Source organism: Castanea sativa, chromosome 4 (genome assembly GCF_040712315.1).
Source record: "Castanea sativa cultivar Marrone di Chiusa Pesio chromosome 4, ASM4071231v1".
Classification (NCBI taxonomy): Eukaryota; Viridiplantae; Streptophyta; class Magnoliopsida; order Fagales; family Fagaceae; genus Castanea; species Castanea sativa.
Genome location: NC_134016.1, coordinates 2,618,570 through 2,630,222, shown reverse-complemented (window position 1 = coordinate 2,630,222; position 11,653 = coordinate 2,618,570). Strand labels below are relative to the sequence as shown.

General features: G+C 32.8%; 1 protein-coding gene across 1 annotated transcript; it reads left to right on the top strand.

Annotated features, from left to right (window-relative positions):
• Positions 1 to 444: 444 nt before the first annotated feature.
• On the top strand, positions 445 to 3,631 carry LOC142630251 (flavonol 7-O-beta-glucosyltransferase UGT74F1-like). Its single transcript, XM_075804229.1, has 2 exons — positions 445 to 1,155; positions 2,751 to 3,631. The coding sequence occupies exons 1-2, from the start codon at positions 511 to 513 to the stop codon at positions 3,471 to 3,473; spliced, it is 1,368 nt and encodes a 455-aa protein (XP_075660344.1). The 5' UTR covers positions 445 to 510; the 3' UTR covers positions 3,474 to 3,631.
• The last annotated feature ends 8,022 nt before the right edge of the window (positions 3,632 to 11,653 follow it).

Genomic DNA, 11,653 nt, shown 5'->3' with positions numbered 1-11,653 from the left:
AATGTGTTTGGATCCAAGTCTGCGTCTCACGTCCGCGTTTTGCTTCCCTTTTTTTTTTTTTTTTTTTTTTTAAACCCAGCCGCAAGGTTTGACTTTTCAGCCATGAACAGTACACAAATACACTGTTCATAGGTCCCACAAATTTCACTTTTCAGTAACTTTTTTATTAAAAATGGGTCCCACAGTACTATTCACACATTTAAAAATTATTTTGCTACAGTGTTTTCAGTTTTCAGTTTTCAGTTTCAGCAAAATAAGTTCTATCCAAACGGACTCAAAGTGTGAACGTTTGACAATGAAATATTCCATAACTTTTGAAATTGAAAAGATGGCACGTACAACCTACCAGTCATTTTGATCTTTGGAATTTGGAAATGTCGAGTCGCATACTTCCTCCTACAAATAGGGTTCACCAAATAGCAAGACATGTAACTCTCTTCCTAGGATAGTTCTAAGTTAGAAAGCTACTAAACTCAATAGTTGTTGAGCTAGCTCCCGTGTGAGAGAGAAATGGAAAACAAAGCATATGGAGGCCATGTCTTAGCTTTACCATATCCAGGCCAAGGCCACATAAATCCATTGCTCCAATTCTCTAAACGTTTGGTCTCCAAAGGATTTAAAGCTACACTAGCCACAACCCTTTTCATCCACAACACCATGAAACCCCAATCATCAGTCTCACTCCAATTTGATACAATGTCAGATGGCTACGATGAAGGTGGGTTCACCCAAGCAGAAAACATCCAAGAATATCACACTCGTATGGTAGCTATAGGCTCAAAAACACTAGCTGACCTCATTATAAAGCACAAAAACACTGCAAACCCAATTGATTGCATAATCTATGACTCTTTTTTGCCTTTGGCTTTGGAAGTAGCTAAAAATTTTGGTATATTTGGTGCTGCTTTCTTTACTCAAACCTGTGCTGTGAATTTCATACACTACCAAGTGCATCGTGGACTATTGAAGCTACCAATTACTTCCACACCCATCTCAATTCCTGGTCTACCTGTGCTTGAGCTTGGAGATATGCCATCTTACATCAGTGTGCCTGGGTCGTACCCAGCTTACTTTGAGATGGTGCTCAATCAATTTTCTAGCTCAGATAAAGCCGATGCAGTTCTTGTCAACACTTTCTACGAGCTAGAGCCTGAGGTGGGTAATTATATATGTTTATACAATTTCATTTTTATAATTTTTGTTGTAGAAATTATTTATGTGAGTGTCGGACTGCTTTTTTCTTTTTCTTTTTTTCATTTCACTCTCCTTATGTGCAAACAATAGGGGAGAAGAAAGTGATTATAAAGGTAATACAAGTTTTAAAATATAATATTTACAAATTGTGGTATCCCTTTCAAAAAATATGAAATTCAGATATTTATTTATATTGATGTTTAAATTTGATAATACCCACAATCGTCAGTATGTTAATTATTCACCTACAGTTACTAGAAAAAAGGTGAAGGCTCATAAAAGAGTTAGAAATCTGAAGAAAGATCTTTCTAAAAATCAACAAATTATGTCACATCAGTTTATAAGGTAATTTTGTAATAATTTTAGTAATTTATTATTAAAAAAATTGACCATATGTTGTACGCCCGAATTAGTTGGGGCACAACCATCCAAATTGAATATGTTGCATGTTCACACCAACCTATTTGAATCGGACATAATTAGCCATTAATATAACATGTTTGGATAGCATTTTTTAAGCCCATGAATAAACGCATTATTTTCTTTTCAATTTTTTTAAATGATTAAATTATTAATTTTGATTTTTCAAACACTTTTTCCTTTTTTTTTTTTTACCTTGCTCATAGAGGAAGTTCTAATATCACTTGATTCACTAGTTAATTTGATGGTCGCTTAGAAGCTCTTATTTCAAATTTGTTAGAAATTTAATCTCCATATTGTTTAATGTGACTTTATTAATGAAACATGTAGCCATTTTTTAAGCCAGTAAATAAGTTCATTATTTTTTTAAAAACTTTATTATTATCACTGGTATTATTGGGGGTGATGATCACTCTACAAATACAAAGTTTTTGTAGGGGGTAGGGGCAAAGATTGGAATTCAAGTCTCTAGAAGAAAACTTCACACACATATACACTTAGATTAAACTAGATTAGAATTTCTATATTGTATAAAAAAACTTTAATATTTGTTATTTTTTCGATTTCAACCCTACCCCTTTTTTTACACACTGCTCATATTGGAATTCTCATATATATCACTTTAGAAATTTGATTCTCACCTAAGGATCTCTTATACAACCACACTTTGTTATAAATTTAATTTCCAAATTTTTTTTTTTTTGCAAGTCCACTAACATAGCATGTGTTATAATCTTAGTGTCCCACATGGATTAAGTGTAAGCTTAACCACGTTTTTATAAGTTCTTGAGCACCATTTCCTTGCAAGCTGGTCTAAAAGGTGAATTCTACCCATAGGTTCCTAACAACATGTTGAGATATCTTTTATCTCAAAAGCATAAACAATGAGTTTGAGCTTATTAATGTTATACTTTTTTTTTTTTTTTTTGGAATCATAGATGTCTTGGTTGAAAATATTAAGAAGTGTCAATTAAATTACAAGACTCTTGGCTATTAATGTTATACTAATTTATGCACTTTTGCTATAGTTATTCCATTTAAGGTTGTAATTATCAACAAGTTTTCAATTATATAATTATTGCGATTGTAACCTTTCGTGCCGATTGAAATTTGATTATTGTCCTTTTTCATATCAGGCGTTGGACTCCATGTCAAAAGTTTGTCAATTACTACCAATTGGACCAACAGTTCCATCTTTCTATTTAGACAAATGTCTAGAAAATGACAATGATTATGGGCTCAACCTTTTCGTATTAGACTCATCTGTTTGCAATAATTGGCTCAACACTAAGCCAGAAGGATCTGTTGTTTATTTGTCCTTTGGTAGCATGGCTAGTTTAAGCAACAAGCAAATGGAGGAATTGGCATTTGCTTTAAAAGGAAGTAAATTCTATTTCTTGTGGGTTGTTAAGGCTTCGGAGGAAGCAAAGCTCCCTGAAAAGTTTGTGGAAGAGATAGGAAATAAAGGTTTGGTAGTGCAATGGTGCTCCCAATTGGAAGTGCTATCAAATAAGGCAATTGGGTGCTTTTTAACACATTGTGGTTGGAATTCAACCTTGGAGGCATTGAGCTTGGGGGTGCCAATGGTGGGGGTGCCACAATGGACCGATCAAACTACAAATGCTAAGTATTTTCGGGATGTGTGGAAGGTGGGAGTGAGGGCTAAGGTTTGTGAGAATGGCATTGTTGAAAGAGAAGAGATTGAGTTTTGCATTAAGGAAGTAATGGAGGGTGAGAGAAGGAAAGATTTCCAAAAGAATGCTAAGAAATGGAGGGATTTGGCTATAAAGGCTATTAGTGAGGGTGGCAGTTCAGACAAGAATATTGATGAATTTGTCTCCAAATTCATAAACTCCTAATTTAAAAGCTATTGTTTTTTAGATGTAATAATCTCAACTCATGATGTAGTTTGGGAATGTAATCACTTTTTTTTCTCTAATTGTCTCGTCACGGAGAGTGATGCCATTATTTTTAAATATTCACTGTGGTCAATGAAAAAATTATAAGTTTGTGATTAGTTGTGAAACATTATCTAAATATTAATCACACCTCAAGCCAAGAATCTTGTAGCTCAACAGGCCGATACTTCTTGATCATTTTAACATAAACATTAATCATACTTTCTTGTTGTAACTATTGAATTATTTTTTAATAAAAAAATCACATCTCAAACCCAATTATATGAGCTAGATATGTGACAGCAATTACACGTATAGGAATCTTACAAGTTTGCAAGGTTTTATTAAGAAAGAATAACTATTCTCCAAAATTGATTAAAAAATTGTTCATTAATAAAATTTAGTGGCGACTAAGGGTATGTTTGGTAACTGTTTTTTCTCTATTTTTTGTTTTCAAAAGCAATTTTCTATTTTTGAGACTCGAAAACTTGGCAATCTAAAATGGACAGAAACAAAAACTGTTCTCAAAACTCAGATTGTGAAGGAAACTAAAAACATTCAAAATGTTGTTTTTAGTTTCTAATTTTCAAAAGTCAATGAAAACACACATTTAATTTAATGAATCTATCTTATTTAATGAGTTAATGTTAGAGTTCAAATCCTAGTAACAACATATTTTAGTTTTTTCTATTTTTTTCTTCAAAAAACTATCTTTTTAATTTCAACTAACCAAACATGCTTTTGATTTAAAAAATACAAGAAAATTGTTTTTCTTTATATTCCCAAAAACAGGTTTTTGAAAATAAAAAACAAAAACTATTACCAAATATAACCTAACAGTCTCACATAATTCATAACACCAAACAATCCCCAAAATTACAAGCTTTCCACAAGATTAACCTAGAACTAAAACTAACATTTAAAAAAAGTATCCCTACGGGCACCAAAAGAAAAGTCTTGTGAGTTAGCTCTTCTTTAGAGTTTGAAATGTAAAAAGGAGAAAAATGTGAGCTCCATGGCTCAGTAAATAATCAATAAACCTAACTAGCTAGAACAAACATATTAAAACTCCGTAGACAATAAATAAGTTCACTTGTGGGTTCCTAAGAATAATCAGATTGTAATTGTTCAATTTCCTACAACATAATCAATTTTGTTTGTAGTCATATCTGAAATCAAATATAATAACATCTTAGTTCAAAAAAAGAAAAGAATCTTATGTATCAATTTCATTCAAAATGCTGGTTCTTTTTACTAAACTTTTCGCACGCTTGATCCAAAAATTTTGAATTATGTAAAACTATATCATTTCCTAGGGAAAGGAAACTATGGTTTTTCTCTTTAAAGAACTTATTTAGGATAATTCCAACAATAAATTTTGGAAAAAAATTGGCTACAAACATAGTTGTAGTCTAAGACTACAATTTCCATTAAAATAACTAACATAACTATATATTATGAAAATATAACTGTTGGATTGCATATTCTATATGCTCTTAATACACATGTCAAATGTTTTGCTAATCAGATGTTATTTACTATATGATTCGTAAACTTATTTTTTTAAAATAATTTTAGACTACAAAACCTTACAATTAAACAATTGATTGATGGAATAGATATTGATTTTTAAATTTTAAAAAATTTTGCAAGCATGGAGGATATAATAAGTAAATGTACTTTAACGGTGAATTTGTCAAAATTCATATCTAATAAAAAGATATTGATTGAAGTTGTAGTCTTATGCTATAACTAAGTTTGTAGCCAAATGTTGTCTTAAATTTTATATAGAGAAACAAATAATTATTTCGTTAAATTAAACAATATATTTTAAGTAAAACTATTACTGGTTAAGGGAAAAAAAAAAAGTCTCTTCCAATAGCTTTATCAAAGTTACCACACTTTCAATGTTAGGACACGTCAAGATCAACAAAATACAATGAAATAGAAAAATTGATTTACTAACTCTAAACATTACTAATGAACTAAATTTATATAAATTCCATCTAATTTGAATTTGTCCCCATAAAATATGTCAACTGAGGGAGTACTAAAATAATGTTTATTCGAGAATTTAGGCAAGGCTAACCCCAAAAATTCCACCTAATAGTTTTGAGTCTACCTATATGAAACCATTGCTAAGTGTTTAATGTTTGGACTTTTGAGAACATGTTTCATAGGCCCAAAGTGGGGCCTATTAGTCCTTTTCTTGGAGAATAAACAATCATAAGCCCATCAAAGTGGGGCCTATTAGTTTGTTGTTTTTGAGGGCGTGCTAGGGCCCCGAACCTTGTGGCTCACAAGTGAGCATTGCCAGGACTTTTTAAGTCTTCGATGGTGGAATAAGAGATTCGAGGTTCAATTACCTTTTACATCAGAAACTGATTAGTGTCTTGATTAAAAGCTATTATCATAAGCGAACGCCATAGATTAAAACTCTTTCAAAAAAAAATTTTAATATTTATATTTTTCTAACTTTCTATTCAATTAAAAAAAAAAACTAGATCAAGCACCCACACTATTTTTAGAGTATAATTCAAATATGGAATTATTAATATAAAATTATAATTATAAGATCACATTTATTTATATGAAATTATAATTCTAAGATCACATTTAGGGATAAGTTGTGTTATTAGGATATAAGTATAAGTTGGAAATTTTTGTGTTGTGAGAGATGGTCTTTTGAGTTTTGAACAATCTTAAACACCCGTTGAACCTAAACCTTCACCTATATATATATATATATCATGCACACTTTTCGGAGAGAAGGTAAACATCTCATGTTCCACAAGAGAGACTAAATACCATAAGAAAATTTTGTTAAAACCTCGTGCAAGATTATTTTTCTCAAATTACAACTACTAGTGAGCTCATTGGTGTTGTTGATGTGGACAAGTTCATTTGTGGATGAAGATCTATGAAAAAACGCCAGAGATTTGAAGTCCCCATGGCAAAAGTCTAATAAGTTGTTAACTGGAGTTACAATTCTGTCTAATCTATGAAATTATTATAAGCATAAACTGATCGTAACAACTATTCATTAATTCAATAACTTGAGTCAATCTAGTTTTTTCAATTTATTAACTAACTTCATTCAAAAGTTAAGTTATTAACATTTTGGAGTCAACTCTAACTCTAAAACCCAAAATATAGTTTTCTATGCTCAATTGCCTTAAATCATTATATATTTTAGAAATTTATGGCTTAAAAAAGGTGTAATGTGTAACTTTTACACTATTAACTATTATGAAGCAAGAGCATTTGGTTTAATATATGGGTGAACCTAATTTGTGGGCCTATTAACTAAACGGTTGTTCGGGGGCCTTTTTCGGTTGCTCGGCCATGTGTAGTCTTTTGGAGGGGTGACCTTGCTAGGCCCGAGTTCTTTTTGGGGAGTTGCGTCTCGGAACTCAACATTGGGCCACGTGGTCCAACGGCTACCGGTGTACCTTTTAAGCCTACCAAACAATTAAAACCAAAGTCTAAGAATCACGATAATGGTTGAATAAATATGTAACATGTGCTTGATATAATAGGTTTGATTAGTAGTTGTAACAATAGTTGAGATAAAGTAGTATTTATCTAGAGTTAAAGTAATCGTGTACTCAATGGTTTAGATTTAAAGATATGGAAGCAACGTCACTTATTTTTGTATGATTTGGAGCCCAACCATGTAGCACCAGTAAGCTGATAGAATTCCAACAGAATGCCAGCGGTAGAGGCTAGTTAAGCTTGCCCCTCCTTTGTATGATTTGTAGCCCAGTCGTGTAGCATTAGTGAGCTGATAGGATTATAGCAGAATGCCAGCAATAGAGACTAGTTAAGCTTGACCCTCTTATCATGCAATTTAAATGAGTTTAAGCCTTGGTTAATGGTTGTAATAGTAGTTGGAATAAAGTAAAATGTATTTAAATGTGAAGTATTCATGTGCTCAATAATGTGAATTTAAAGATAAGGAAGCAAAGTCACTTATCTTTGTATGGTTCGTAGCCCAGCTGTACAGCTTTTGTGAGTTGATGATATCCCAACAGAGTGGCCCCAGCGGTAGAGAGGCAGTTTGCCATGACAACTTGAAAATTGAGGGGGAAACATGGGTGCAACTGGAGGGAGAGAGAGTATGCCCAGCTATGTGTAGGGGCTGATTAAGCTTTCTCCTCTTATCATGCACTTAAATGAGTTTTTCCCTTTACAATGCTCTTTTAGTTATTGTAAAGTTATGAATAGTGTTACCTTCCATGAAAAGGATTTTTGTATGGAGTATTTATGCCTTCTAAGAGAAGGGCTTTATGTAAGATGGATTTGTGTCTTCCATGAGAATGAGTTTGATAAAAGATCTTGGTGCCTTCTAGGAGAAGGGCTATAGCATTAAAAGTTTATACCTTCCATGAGAATGGCTTTTATAAGGGAGATATAGAAGAGTATTGATATGTGTTTATGAGCAGCAAAACAGTAGAACTTTAGAGTGAGAGAGTATGAGAGTGGAGTTTAGAAGAGTGTAGTGTGTTATATGTAATGTTGTAGTAAATATGTATGAGATTGTGTAAGAGAAGTGAAGAAAAAGATGTTTTGTGGGATGTAGTGTTTGTAATATGTATGATATACGAAAGTATGAAAAATATGGCAGTTGCAGATAGTAAAAATATGAAATTAAAAACCGTTGGAGAAGTTGTAGAGATTGCTTTCCAAGAGGAAAGATTTTGTAGGAGAAGAGTATGGAGATATGTATAAGTATTTGGAGATGGGAGCAATAAGATAGGTCTATTTTCTGAGTATGAAGAGTGAGAGAATCAGTATAAGAGAGGTAATAGGGCTGTAGTGTGTTTAGCAAAGCTGCTGGGATTTGATGCTAGAATTTGCTGCTGGAATTTACTACTGGAATTTGCTGCTGGAGGGTGGATGAGGGCTTATGAAGGCGTTTGTGAGCTAAATGCTGAAGAGTTTAGTTCTTGATTTTGAAACTAAAAACTCAGAACTTCATTCAGAGCTTAGGGAGAGAGAATAAAGAGGTTTTGTGAAATAGTTCTTTTCTCTTGGTGTCCTCCCTTGAGGTGTTGATGAAGGGTCCCATTTAAAGCTGAGTTTGAGGAGGTATTTTAGCAAATAATATTAGCCAAAATCTGTCCCAAATAGCAATGAATCTTTAGAAAATCCATCTTAAGATTTGGGCAAAAATGGTAAGTTTAGCTTCAAGATGTTCTTGCTATTTCAGGTAAGAGCTGCTGGGGAAAAAACAACAGAAAAGGAATGTATTTCAGCAAGAGGAAAGATAGTTACAAAGTTGGTTTTGGTTTTAGCCAAATGTGGAAAAAAAAAATAATGCTAAGACTGCTGGGTCAGCTGTCACATCTGTCCTAAAAAAGCTGTCTCAGCTGTCAGGAGCAGCTGTCACTTTGGGCAGAAGCAAAAGAGGTCAGCATGGTGATTGAAGAGTTTTGAAGAGGTCATTCAGCATTTACTTTATGGTCTTAGTTGAAAATGGTAAGACCACTTTTAAGGGTATCTTGTTATTTTAGGCATAGCAGTTGGTAGCTGGGATTTCAGCATTAAATGGCTGCTGATATCACTCCCAGCCAGGTGTCAAGTGCTAAATACACTGTTGGGGGTCTGTTGGAAATGTTTCCCATTTTGGGTGTTTGTGTTTTTGGTGCAAAGTTCCATTACAACACATTTCTAGCAAGTAATAGAAGGATTGGTTGAAAGGTAATGAATGTTTAGAGATTTAGTTGAGGTCCCATTGTGTTGTAACTTAATCTTGGTGAGTAAGAAGAGTATTTAATACTCTGCTCTAGCAGCTGGCAGATAAATATATGGTCTGATTATGGCAGACAGCAGCTGGGTATGGGTGATATAATGAATATTTTGCATATAGTTGAAGATGAAGGATAACCAATCAGATTAGGCCATGTGTTTGAGTTGGATTTTAGCTGAGAGTAGTAATGGGATTGTGTAGAATAATATAACGAAGTTCCCAAATTTGTATAGTAACAGTTGGGAATTGAATGAGCAGTTATATTCCCAGTAGCTAGATGGCTGGGGATATTGAATATGTGTCATGTGATGAATATTAAGCTTTAGAAAAAGAGAAATGAGGAATTTTATCATTTTAAGTGCTACGTGATAAGAGATGCTTACCATATGTTACCCGCCACACACGGACTCGTTAGAGTTTAGGGAGTTGGAGAAGACACACCAAGCAACATGCTTCTTTTATCAACTTTAAACCATTGGAGCTTTACTGGACATACCTCTTGGCCCTCCAAACCACGACTCCCAAAGTTTCCCCAAAGAAACTTATAAGCTTGGATCATAAGCCAGAGATGAGATGACGTACCTCAGGTTTTGTTGTGATGTTGTGTAAATATGGGCTCTTGTTGAAGAAGCCGCTTGCCATGAGTGTAAGAAAGGTGATATGGGCCATAAGGTTTGATTCATTGTGTGAGTCCAATCCATATGTTGATGTGACATGGGTTGCCAATGAAGTAATGCCATGTGGGCCGAAAAATGAGTCTTCAACAACGGTGGACCATTTATTTTAACTAACGTATCACCTAAACAACTAGCCCAAAGAAACTATAACTCAACAATGAGCCCATAGCCTAGAAAGTTAGTGCTTAAGTCTATTACGACAATTTTTATGGTCCTAGCTTTTTTTTTTAATTGTACCCATATATATTCCCGAGTTATACACTAATTAATTATGGGCCAATTAACTAAACAGTTGACCATTTATTTTAACTAACCTATCACCTAAACAACTAGCCCAAAGAAAGTATAACCTAACAATGAGCCCATAGCCTAGAAAGTCAGTGCTTAAGTCTACTACTGCAATGTTTATAGTCTTAGCTTTTTTAATTGTACCCGTATACATTCCTGAGTTGACATACTTTGACGGGACAAATTCATATTAAATGGAATAATTAATTAGTAAAGTTTAGAATTTGTAAATTAATTTCTCTATTTCATTGTATTTAGTTGATCTTGAGGAGTCCTAACTCATAACTTTGAAAGTGTGGTAAATTTGGTAAAGCTATTGGAAGTAAGTGACTCTTTTTTTCTTAACTAGTAATTTTTTTACTTAAAACATATTGTTTAATTTAATGAAATAATTATTTGTTTCTCCGTATAAAATTTATTGTTGGAATTATCCTAAATAAGTACTTTAAAGATAAAAACAATAGTCTCCTTTCCTTATGAAATGATATAGTTTTACATCATTCAAAAAAATTGGATCAAGCGTGCGAAAAGTCTAGTAAAAAGAACCTGCATTTTGAATGAAATTGATATATAAGATTGTTTTATTTTTTTGAACTGAGATGTTATCATATTTGATTTCAAATATGACTACAAAAAAAATTGATTATGTTGTAGGAAATTGAGCAATGACAATCTAATTATTCTTAGGAACCCACAAGTGAACTTATTTATTTTTTCTATGTCTATGGAGTTTATTTACTATGAACATAGATGTTCTTGTTTTTATTTATTTCTTCTAGCTAGTTATGTTTATTCATTATTTACGGAGCTATGGGGCTCAAATTTTTCTCCTTTTTACATTTCAGACTCTAAAGAATAGCTAGCTCACAAGAATTTTCTTTTGGCGCCGTAGGAATAATTTCTTTTTAATGTTTGTTTTAGTGCTAGGTTAATCATGTGGAAAGCTTATAATTTTGTGGATTGTTTGGTGTTATGAATTATGCGAAAATGTTAGTTGTCACTAAATTTGGAGAATAGTTATTGAATCATTTTTGGAGAATGGTTATTGTTTCTTACCTTCCACACTTGTGAGATTCTTAGACGTGTGATTGCTGTCACATATCTAGCTCATATAATTGGGTTTGAGATACGATTTATTTTTTAATAATTTGATAGTTGCGACGAGAAAGTAGAATTAATGATCAAGAAGTATCAGTCTGTTGAGCTACAAGATTCTTAGCTTGAGGTGAGATTAGTATTTAGATAATGTTTCACAACCAATCACAAACTTTAGAATTTTTTCATTAACCACAATGAATATTTAAAAAGAATGGCATCACTTTTCAAGGCAAGACAATTAGAGAAGAAAAAAAAGTGATTACGTTATCAAACTGCATCCTGAGTTGAGATTGTTACATGTGAAAAACAATATATAGTCTATTAAA

Excerpts from the sequence above, each read along its gene's own strand:
- LOC142630251 (XM_075804229.1), top strand. The coding sequence starts at position 511 with ATGGAAAACAAAGCATATGGAGGCCATGTCTTAGCTTTACCATATCCA. Across the intron at positions 1,156-2,750 it reads TCTACGAGCTAGAGCCTGAG|GCGTTGGACTCCATGTCAAA; the intron begins GTGGGTAATTAT and ends TTTTCATATCAG.